At 35.1% G+C, this 12,271-nt stretch overlaps 1 protein-coding gene across 2 annotated transcripts in view; it reads left to right on the top strand.

Moving 5' to 3' along the window:
- Nucleotides 1-12,271, top strand: part of Dnaaf6 (dynein axonemal assembly factor 6) — a 44,625-nt gene that overhangs the window by 11,084 nt on the left and 21,270 nt on the right. For both annotated transcript variants that reach the window (XM_070038991.1, XM_070038990.1), the window contains exons 2-5: nt 499-647; nt 4,461-4,527; nt 6,783-6,888; nt 10,043-10,139. In XM_070038991.1, the coding sequence (XP_069895092.1) occupies nt 501-647; nt 4,461-4,527; nt 6,783-6,888; nt 10,043-10,139 (417 nt within the window). In that variant the 5' untranslated portion in view covers nt 499-500. The remainder of the gene's footprint in view (nt 1-498; nt 648-4,460; nt 4,528-6,782; nt 6,889-10,042; nt 10,140-12,271) is intronic.

Genomic DNA, 12,271 nt, shown 5'->3' with positions numbered 1-12,271 from the left:
TTTTATTTTTCTTTATTGTGAAAATACTGTACAGAGGGGTTACAATTACATGGGCAAGATAATGAGTACATTTCTTATCAAGCATTGTAGCCTCCTCCTTTGTTTCCCCTTCCCATCCCTTCCCATCCTCCCTCCCACCATCCCACCCAATCCTTCCCATCCCCCCCACCAAAGCCACCTCTGATTTTAACAATCCCAGATTTCTTACTCTAAATACAACAACAGAGATTAGTTTAAAAATTGATGGTATAATTGTAGGTAGTTGTGATTTTTTGTTTCAACTTTTAATGTGTCATTTCTAACAACAATACTGTTGTTAGAATCAGAAAAATATTTATTTTATTGTGCATGAACTTTCAGTAAAGTCAATAAAGTGACCTGTGAAGAGTTTCCAAATAGCATTGTAATGTTAGGCCTCCATACAGTCCATTAAAAATCAAGATTAAGCACAGGGGTACAAATAATCCAAGACTTATATCTGAATATCTTCTTCTTCAGATATGGAACCTGATAATATGGACCCAGAAAATACAGAATTGGAAAGTAGAGGAGTTGAAATGGTTACTTCTGTCTCTGCACTCCAGGCATTGTCTAACCTGCTTTATCCTGAAGGAGAGGAAGAAGAGGAAGATTTTGACTCTGAACAGGTGACTATATACCTACAGATACATTAGTTTTGTCCAGGGAAATTGGGAACTTTATTTGAACAACTTGTTCTCTTCTCACTGTGTGAGCAGAGCTGTGTCATCTATACATTTATAGGAGGCTGAAGGGCTAGTTATTCATAAGAGTCTAACCTGTAGTACATTTCTACCAAACATAATTACATATTTTTTCCAAATCACCTGAACACTGAATAGAAAAATAGTTCTGTAACTATGGTAGCAGTAGCCACATTTCAACATTTTGTCATTTTGTATTTATGGTCAAAGTCTGCCTGACAACCATTGCACAAACTGGTAGCTAGGACTATTTATGCCTAGACAATTATTTCTATAAAATAAACATTTTCAGTATGCAAGACTAATTGGGCCCTCAAGTTTCAGTCCCTTAATTTTTAAAAAATGTCTACACATGAAAACAGAACAGAAAATACATGGAGCCAAATAAGCTAGGACAAACTAGCTTCAACCTACTGAAATTGGCTTTCCAGCACATACTCCAAGAACTGTGAAGTGTAATTAGTGAGTGGCATTTGGGGTCAGGACAAGTAACACTAGGAAGCCTTAGCAAGAGGGGCTTCCTTTGGAATAGAAGGGATCCTTGTACTGACTCTTCACCTTTCACTCCAAGAACATTGCTATTTTTTTCCAGAACAGCTAGAATTTTTTTTTCGGTGGTGGAGCTTGAACTCTGGGCCTGGGCACTGTCCCTCAGCTCTTCAGCTCGAGGCTAGCACTCTATCACTTGAGCCACAGCACCACTTCCGGTTTTCTGGTGGTTAATTGGAGATAAAAAGCTCACTGAATTTCCTGCCCGAGCTGGCTTTGAACCACGATCCTGAGATCTCAGCCTCCTGAGTAGTTAGGATTACAGGCATGAGCCATTGGTGCCTAGCTAGAAAATTTTTTACCACCCTCTTCCCCTCATTCTCCTGCTCCCTAAGTAGCAGTGAACCTTGGCTATTAGACTGCCTAGGGCAAGTAAAGTTTGGGGAAGAAATCTTTTAACAGAGTATTTCCATATTCATAAAATAATTTAAATGAACTTTTCATTCTGGTTGTGAATAAGCCATCCCTCACAAACATGCACATTCATTTCATCCTCCCAAAATTCTTTTTTGCCATTTGTGAACAAAACAAGTTAGATTATGAGTGATCTCATATCAACAGTGGATTATGAATGTCTCAGATCAATAATAAATTGAATTTCTTTCCTCCAGCAAGAGCTTAACATGGAACAGGGCAGAAGACATGAAGTGTAAATTATATTTGTAGAAGAGGAAAACTGAGTCAGCTTGGAGTCAGGATGAGGAGTAAGGAAGTACTAGTGAGGGGAAAAGGAAACTAAGAAAAATCAGGACATTAACAACTTCATTGGATATAAACAACAAAGAAGACAAATGTTCTAAGCAGTGTGCCAATAAAATTTGGAAAGCTAGGGCATTTTTAGACTACCTTATTTAAAATATCAGAATAAGAATTTTCTGGTGCCTACATTCTAGTAAAGGAAGGATTAGGTCATGAAGAAAAGGTATAATAAGTATTTGAAAGACAGTAATAATGAATATAGTGAAGTGGAACTTGTAAATAGAACTGGGGTAGAAATAAGGATCTTCACAAATGACAAAGCCTAATCCCTTTGGTGTTGATGTCTAGTGTTGTTTATTTGCATCTAGAAATGTTTTCTGGGAGTGTTTATGAGAACAGAGAGACTTTAATATAATTCTACCAAATTGTACAATTTATAAAGGAAAATTACTATAATAATGTATGAATCTGTATATCTGGGTTATGAGCAATTTTGAAATAATTGGTCATTCAGACACCTCAGTACAGATATCATTAGAGGGTATAGAATTAGAATATCAGTGCAGTGGAATAATTAATGTTTCTGATGAACTATTAAATTTTCCAGGACAGAAACTGCCTTTCATTTTTTTTTTTACCATGTATTAGTCTGGGGAACTGTGGGATGATTACAAGAGTGATATGTTTTTGAAAATACACTCTCTAAAAACAGCAAGAGAACTGTTGCATACACATTGGTTCATTTACACTACCCCTCTTCTAAATGAATTGTTAAGACCTGGGAGATCGGGAAGTTAGTTTGCCTGCTGTTTTTCAAGCTCCTGAGAGGATCTTGAGACCTGTGGGAAATAAGGTTCGCCATTCTTCACAGACACTATAAAGATGTTGTTCTGTAATTTTGGAGTGGCAGGAATGGCAATGACAAATAGCTCAGATGATTGGCTATAGATTCATGGTTATGACTGAAAAGATGTCCTTATAGAAAATAATTGGAAAGTTTTGAAAATGTTTTTATGATCACATTTCATCTTTTCACTGGGAATTTTTACTTTTAATCACTTATTTTTACTAGGATAATAAATCAAAAGTCCTCTATTCTGAGATATGGATCCAATTATCTCTTTCCATGGAGAATACACCAATTTTTGTCAGGAATATTCAAGAGGTTCTTTCCACTGATTTTAATTTTCTGTCAGAGACACTTGAAAAAAACAAGAGGCCCTCATGTTCCAAGAAATGCTTTGCTTTGATTGACCATTAGTATTCTGATGATTAATAATTTAATAAAAGTACTACCCATTATATGACTGTAGTGATCAGGAAGAGAAAAAAAATGATCAAAAATATTGTCTTGAGATTTTCACATAAAAATGCCTGCAGTGCTTTAAACCCAGATATAGTACTTTTGAATCGCCTTTTTGTAAAGGAATTGTAACTATCTCACATGATTTTGAGATGTCATACATTAATTTATGATTTATAACTCTTGGGCTCATTTAGCATAACAACGGCCCAGGTGAGCTTTTCCACCAGCTGTCAAGGACAGACACTACTCTCCTTGCCCAAATAGGATATTCCAACCTCTGTGTATGTCAAGTCTGAAGCCTTAGTAGTTGAGTGCAGGGCCATAAGAAAAGAGAGATAGAGGTGCCAACTTAGAGCGCTACCACTTGAACCACCTGGCTTTTTGCTGTTTGTTTGGGGAGTGGTGCTGGTTTTGGGACTTGAACTCAGGGCCTGGTCATTGTACCTAAGCTCTTGTGCTAGCTAGCACTCTGCCATTTGAGCCACAGAGACACTTCTGGCTTTTTTTATTAGTTAATTGGAGATGAGAGTTACAAGAACATTCTTGTTGGGCTGGCTCAGATCTCGGCCGTTTGAGTAGCTAAAATTACAGGTGTGAGCCATGGGTGCCTGGCTTTGCTGCTTATTTTGGCGATGGAGTCTCACACTTTTCTTCCCCACGCTGGCTTAAAACCTTGATCCTCCAGATTTCAACCTCCAGAATAGCTAGGATTAGAGGTTTGTGTCACTAGCACCCAGCAACTTGTTACTTTTTATTGCTATAAAATGTTCTCATCATTTTATCTCCCTTCTGACCATGACTAGACACAGCCAAACCCCAAAAGTGTCAATGCTTTTCTAATAACATTTGGTTCTAACCTTCATAGAGATGAATGTGGCTCATCCCCATCTCCCCAGGGATACATGATTCAGTGAGCTGGATCTGGGGATTTAGTCTGACCAAAAATCAATTCTGCCTCAGAGTGTATTAAACTGAATACTTTTTTAAAGGATAAGGAAAACACATTCAAGGTAATACTTGACATCTGTCTCTCTGCTGTATAACAATGATGAATAATTAATTAAATGGGATCAGTGAGGGTTTTTTTTAAGATGGAAAGCTTATCACATTTAAAGTATTATTAGTCATGTAGGTGAAGCAAGTAATAACAAAATGTTGGATTCTTTCTTTTCACTAAATAACAGAGCTCATCTACTTTTGGAGCCATGAGTCCTGGGAATATTGGACCAAGGAAAATTGAAGAACTTAGACGTAAGAAATTTAATTATGTAGTATAGATCAATAGGATCAATGTAATATTTATCTAGGTAGTAAAATTATATGGAAAGCAATAAAAACTAATACAATTAATTGAACTTAGCAACAATGTATTTTATACTAAAAACTGGCTAGCTAGGCTGGAGGTGTGCTTCAAGTAGTAGAGTACCAGCCAAGCAAGTTAGGGTTCTGAGTTCAAACCCTGGCACCAAAAAAAAAAAAATTGGTGAGTAGATTTTAAGTGTTCTTATTACAAATGAAAGACAAGTATGTGAGGCATTGCATTTATACATTTATCAGTTGACTTGATTTAGCCAATCCAAAGTGCATATGCACACTTCAAAACATCATGTTTTATGTGCTAGATATATTTTTTTTGTTGTAGTTGGTCATGGGGCTTGAACGCAGAGTCTGATAACTTAAAGTATATGGGATTTACAGGTCTAAGGGTGGTAGCTCAGTGGTAGAGTACTTGACTAACATGTGGAAGCCCTGAGTTCAATCCCCAAACCACCACAAAAATAAATCACAGCTCCAAAAATTTAGAAGAAATGCTTTCTATTTTTCCAACATTTTTGTTTATATATTTTCAGAGTTGAACATTTTACAAATCCTGAAAAATATAGACTGCTCTGATTCTGGTGGCTATGATCATAGTAACTAGAGGATGGGCTGGGAGAGGAAGTGAATTTTGTTCAATTTAGCTAATTATGAAAGATATTATACTAAAGAAAAATTTAAAATAATGAATGGTTAAAGTGAGGTCTGAGGACGGTTTAAAAATTTTAGTTATTATTGCTTTACATACTGAAGAGGCTATTTGCCCTACTCTAGAGATATTCACTACCTGGCAGTATTCAAAATTGGATGTATTTCTGTGCTACTTGTATTTCTGATAATGCAGGTCTAATAATCTCTCAACTCCAAGGTCAATGAATCATTTTTAAAATATTATATCTAAATATGTACTTAGGCTTTAGAAAGTCCATGCTAGATAGAAGCAGATGATTTAAAAATAATTACCAAAAATGGAAAACCTTACAATCAGGCACATTTCTGGTAATACTTAAAAGTCATGTTCTGCACCTAATGCAGGTCTCCATTTGATGCCACTATAGACCAAATGCAAGCTGGACTTTTGTACATCTTCCTTGGGCCTGTCCACTTTTAACATTTATAGGTTACTTATGGAAAGCCAAGCATCTGCTCATTTCTGTACAAAGGACAAATGATAGAGATATTTTATAACACATGAATGTTCTTGAGGAGAAGCCTGCATTAAAAATGAACATGAACACTCCATGCTTCCTTTTCTTTAATTACTGTTTTTTAATGTCATATTTGTTTTTGTTTTTGTTCTAGTACTGGGTTTTTGAACTCAGAGTCTGGGCTCTGTCCCTTAGCAATTTTGCTCAAGGCTTGTGCTCTACTTGAGACACACTTCTAATTCCAGTTTTTTGGTGGTTAATTGGACATGAGTCTTTCAGATTTGTCTACGTGGCTTCAAACTCTAATCTTCAGTTCTCAGCTTCTTGACTAGCTAGAATTATAGGCATGAGTCACCGGCACCTGGCTCCAAGGGTTTTTATAAAGTACAATCCAAGGTGACAAATTTGTACACAAATCAGATTATTTTGTTTGATGGTTCTTACATATAAAAATACTTTATATATGACCTATTTATGTTTCTAATAATGTAGAGTGTTTACATACCTATCTATAGACATAGATATGGAGATTTAAGCATATATGCATACACATACACACATAAATACATCAAACATGCATACATACAGACATACATAGAGGGGAGGCAGAGAGGAACAGAGAAACACACACACACACACACACACACACACACACACAGAGAGAGAGAGAGAGAGAGAGAGAGAGAGAGAGAGAGAGAGAGAGAGAACTAGACAGAGATAGAAACAATGACCAAGACAGATAGCAAAAATGTCATTTGCCACTAGGATACCAACATTTATCATCTCCACATGGCTGCACTATAGAGTAATTTATTTTTTTCTTCTGCAAGTATTTTTACAACTCTACCTAGGATTGGTCTATATTAACAATATTTTAAAGACAGTTGTTAGGAATGTAGCTTGTTTGGATCAAAACCACAAGCTAGTGATTACAGCTAGAGAATGTTTCAGTTGTTATCCCCAAATGAGCATGAAGAACCTGAGCTATTTAGAGTCAGTAAACAAGCAAACAGCCTTAGCTTTATCTCCCTGTTCTTACAGCAATTACTCAAAGCACTGATGAAAATAGTGAAGACATCTGGGATCCAAAAGAGGTTCCAGACACAGCAGATCCTGATGACATTTGGGATGATCGTGAAATCCCAGAGTAAGTCAAATGAAGCCTGGAATGTGTTTAGGTGTTTCAGTTACATGTGTCATCTGATACCATCCTATTTTTGACATGATTCATGAAGTAACTTACACCACATAAAAGATAAAATACAGTGCCACAGAAGGCATGTATAATTGATTATTTTTCCTTTTCTACAGCAGAAACAAATAATAAAACATAATACCTTCCTTTTAGTTATTATCTAGCAAAAAATAAAAATACAGTCATTTTCATTATAAATTTATATTCAGTGTCAGTGTGTTGTCTAATGTAGAACTAACAGTAGGAGAAAACCAGCCCATTAAATTGTAAGCATTCATGCAAACCAAATTACAAAACCATGTTTATGTGTCAAAGACTTGCTTTTAATTACTCAGTGTTGTATAATTTCAGTAAAAGGCTATGTCCTCCCTCCAATTATCAATTATTATGCAGAATTATTTACCATCTATTTTGGGATTATGCTTAGTTTTCAGTATATTTGCCAGCAGCATTCAAGCTTTGCTTTGTAGCTTTTTCAATATCAAATTGAAAATATAAAATCAAGGATTATTACCATAAAGACCTGTAATTCTGATGAAAATTCTCTTTGAAGGAATTTGAAGTACATTGACATACACAGATAAAATGAATGGTTAAACTGACTAAGCTTTAAATATATACATTTTAAAGTAAAATTCTGATTAAGTATTTAGAATACCTGGAAAAACAAAGACAATTTTGCTAAATTGTAATCAACTTTATCATTATTAGTTGGAAGGTAGGAGATTGAAACAGAGGCTGTATATGTAGCCCAGGGTAGTCTCAAACTTGGAAACTTCTTGCCTGCCTTCTAAGTACTGGGATTATAGGTTTGTTCTACCACATCCAGCTTTAGTTTATTAGTTCTAAGAACTTTCATGACAATTTATATTTCATCTTTACTCATTCTGACTGCAAAGCAGTCCAATATGTTTTTTAAACCCCATGCTTCTATCTTCAACATTAATTTTGATAATAGAAGCAGTGGGAGCTTGTAGATAATTAACTGGTAAGAATTATCAAGCTTACAAACAATATAAAAGACATAAACCTTATAAAATCAGAGAAGTTACGAAAACATTTCTGTCTATATCTTAAGGATCAAAAAAGTAAATCACAGGTCATTTTTATACAGTGCCTGAAGATCTATATGAAAGATAAGAATGAGTCATTCATCATTTTGCCTAATAGATGTCACACATCCATATGCAGCAAGCTTGAAATTAGAGTAAAATTTCACTTTTCATCCTTACATTTGATGTTCTCTACATAGAGCATCCATAAAAGCTTTAAATGCATAATTACTCCAGTCAAGATAGAAGGAAATTGCTTTATAAGAATTTTTATTTTTGTTCTCTACCTTATGAAAATAAATTCAAAATGTCCCAAAGGATAAAGAGGAAAATGGGCAATGAACACAAACAGGCGAACACAAAAGAAGAATCACAAGTGGCCAAATGAAAATATTATGTCTGAGCTAAGAGGAATCCAGAGGTATTGTTTGATAGTTTGAAGGAAGATTTAGTATTTAGGTAGGATAGACTTGAAGGAAGTATTTTCAAAGACGGTGCTGAACTTATTAACCTGGGTGATTGATAAAGGGTGATTACAGTAACTGTGATAGGGATTGTACGTGGAGGAGAAGCAGTTCTTTGGCTCTGAATTGCCTTTGGGACATAAAGACAGACCTATATAATACGCAGTTGGAAAATTGTACCTGGAGCCCAGGATAAGCACAGAAGCTTGATCAAATTCATATGGGAGTCTTGAGCATATGAATCGATCCCTTCTGTTTTGTTTTAATCTGGTTTTGCTTTTGCAAATACTTGGTAGACAGTATAGCCTATTAAGATAAAAGTAATCCATAACAAATAGCTATTTATTGCCAGTCTTGTTCAAACATAAAGCTATTCCTTTTTTATTCATGGGTATACCTATTTGCACATGGTCAGAAATTCAATCTAGTCTTTTACTGTTCCAATCCAAAATTCACTATTTCCTCAGTATGGTAGAATTAAACAGAAAAAAAATAATTTGTAGGATTGGAGGTGTAACTCAGTGAAAGAGCCCTCTTCTACATGCCTGATGCATTGGGTTTCATCCTAGCTCCAGAAAAAAAAAAAGAATTTGTGAATGCTAATTTTATTTCATCTGAAGAAATATAACTCTATATAGGTTAGTGCTTCTATAAACCAGTCTATGCCTAAGAGGAAGGAAAAGATTTGTGAATGGTATATATGGGTTGAAATACCAGGAAATTCTTTCATTCTGTCAGATGAGATTCTGAATACCTTAATATACTATGTTGATTACATCACCACTGTTTCTACTACAGAATTTTAGACATGGAAAAGGCCATAGAGAGTAGTCAATTCACACTTGCCTCATCCCATAAATCACAATGTAGAAGTGGAAACTTGGCAAAGATTCTATGAGTATGAGACCTTTCTTTCTTTCTTTCTCTTTCTTTCTTTCTTTCTTTCTCTTTCTTTCTTTCTCTTTCTTTCTTTCTTTCTTTCTTTCCTTTCTTTCTTTCTTTCTTTCTTTCTTTCTTTCTTTCTTTCTTTCTTTCTTTCTTTCTTTCTTTCTTTCTTTCTTTCTTTCTTTCTTTCTTTCTTTCTTTCTTTTCTACTGAGGTTGAAACTCAGAGCCTTACACTTGTTAGGAAGGCGCTCTGCCTCTTAAGTCTTGCCTCCACCTCTTTTTGCTTTTGTGATTTAAAAAAAATAAAGTCTTGCTTTTTTGCTCAGGTCAGCCAGAACCACTATCATATTTACAGTTGTGATGTAGCTAGGAGCACAGGTGCTTGCCACTATGTTCACCTATTTGTTGATTGAGATTAGAATCCTATTACCTTTATTGCCCTGGCTGGCCTTGAACCAAAATATTTCCAATTTAGGATTACACATATATGAGTCACTCCACCTGGCTTCTGCATTTCTGACTGCCTTTCTAGGCTTCTGTTCCTTTCGGTTCTACTATATGTCTGAAAATAGCAAGCACTTTATTTATTTGGTCCTTTATTTTTTTAATAACATATTCTCATGTTTCTGGTAGATATTTTTTTTCTCTGTGACAGGGAATTGCTCTTTCATTTCAGTTTCCATTATCATTGACTTTTTCTCAGGCATGAGATCATTTTCAAACAGCAGGTGGGAACAGAGGATGTGTACCTAGCATTTACAAGAAAGGACCCTTCAACAGCATGCTGTCAAGAGATAGTGGTAAGCATCACCTCTCCTCCATTTTCTATATGACAATTATAGTTAAACTGCCTAACTGTTAAATACGTAATATTCTAGACAAGTCTGTAGACTTTTTACAAATACTAGTTGCTGTGTTTCAGAGGAATGATTTGAGTTTAGAATTGATAAGATGTACAAAATTAACTAAGTTTACACATGTTGAATGAGATTCATAAGTGCACACAACAAAATAATGTAACAACTTCTAGTCCTATTAAAAGTCCTCAATCTGATTGGAATGAATAAATATTCTTTCATTCTAGTTCTGTCTTATTCATGCTATCTGACTGGGTATTTACCTTCTGACATGCTGACAGGCCATCAGAATGAAATATTCCCTTTCCTGATTCTGCCTTATCTTTCATTTCTGTATTCTTGTGATGACTCAGTCTGCTATGAGGGATTTTAAAAGCTATTTTCTTCTTAATTTTCAAATCTGAACATCTGATTTAAGCTACTGAAAAGACGTCTAAAATGTTTGGCTTTTATTTGAATTACACTACTGCACATTGGGGAGTACTCTTTGCCAAGTCATAGTTTCTATATAATAACAATAGCATCCCAATAGTGCCAATGATACCACTTTGTTGCTTATTTGATCCTCATAATGATTTTGTTGTGAAGTCTGGGTCTAACCTAAATGGTAAGCTTCAACTCATTTTGGCAGCATACACAAGTAATTCTGGGGTTAAAATTTTTAGATCAGAGGCTATGCTATCTTCTTCTCTTGGCTCTTATAACACATTATAGAATACAGAAGTGCCCATAGTAGATGCTTAATATTTTTCCTTAACAAAATGATAAATGGAGTCTCCCTTTGGCAGGAACTTCAAGTTTTCGCTTATTAGCAAAATTTAAGACATTCAATTGAATCAAGTAACATAATGGGAATAGTGACTTTAAGTACCTCAGGAGGTTTTTCAAACTCTAATGAGTTAAGGTTACAAGTGATCTTGAAGTAATTAGCTCCCAGGGTTTTACTAGTAATATTCAAATTCATCTCTCTTAAACTGCCATAAAATTATGTTTTTGATGTCTAGTGTTGGGGATTGCTCTAAGCTCTAGGCCTTAAAAAAAGAAAACCTTTGAAAGTGATTCCGTTTCTTTCATGCAAATTACTACTAGTTTTAATAATAAAGGTATTCTGAGAATTTTGGAAACTAAATCATATCTCATAAGAGGAATATACAATTTATTTAAAATTTAATAAGTGTATATGAAAGAATTGATCTTTCCTTTGAATGAATTTATATTTGACTGGGGAGATAAACCTAACATAAATGAATAATTTTATTACTAACAATCAAACAGGCAATTTTAAGTCTACTGGTAGTTCATGAAGTTTGGTCAAGGTATAGACACCACTGAAAGGCAGCAACAAACAAAAAGTTTGTTGAAGCTGAGGCACTTTACTACTTGTATACTGGTTTTTTCTTGCTTTCCTTTCTTTCTCTTCATTCCTTCATTTACTTAACATTTATCTAGTGAATTCTACTACATAACAAGTGCTGTCCTAAGTACTAAGACACAAAGACAGCCCCTCAGTAGATGAATGGATCAAGAAAATGTGGTATACATACACAATGGAATTCTATGTCTCCATCAGAAAGAATGACATTGCCCCATTTGTTAGGAAATGGGAAGACTTGGAAAAAATTATATTAAGTGAAGTAAGCCAGGTCCAAAGAAACATAGGTCCCATGGTTTCCCTTATTTGCAATAACTAGTATATGTCTGAGACAAGCAGTAAAGGTTAAATAAGATGATGTTGAGCAAAACGAACCCCAAAAGAAGGACACAAGTGATTTTTTATTTCTTGCTATTATTTCTAACATATTTATAAGATACCACATGATTTTTTTTGTTGCTTTGTATGTCCCTCCCCCACGGTATAACCCTTGTTTTCACTGTATTTGATGTTGGTGTAATTTTGGGAAGGGAAGGAAAAAAATTGTTTAAATAGGGATACAGGTGGACCCATTGCAACAATGAGATGTACAAATCTTTATGTTGAAAAACAAACTTTATAATTTAGGCTGGGGGGAGGCCGTGGGGGGGTGCGGGGGCGGGGGGATTGTGGTTGTGGAGATCTGAGGGAAGGGACCATAGAG

Source organism: Dipodomys merriami, unplaced genomic scaffold (assembly GCF_024711535.1).
Source record: "Dipodomys merriami isolate MVZ:Mamm:240054 unplaced genomic scaffold, mDipMer1.0.p SCAF_3, whole genome shotgun sequence".
Classification (NCBI taxonomy): domain Eukaryota; kingdom Metazoa; phylum Chordata; class Mammalia; order Rodentia; family Heteromyidae; genus Dipodomys; species Dipodomys merriami.
This window is presented reverse-complemented; position numbering and strand designations above follow the sequence as displayed.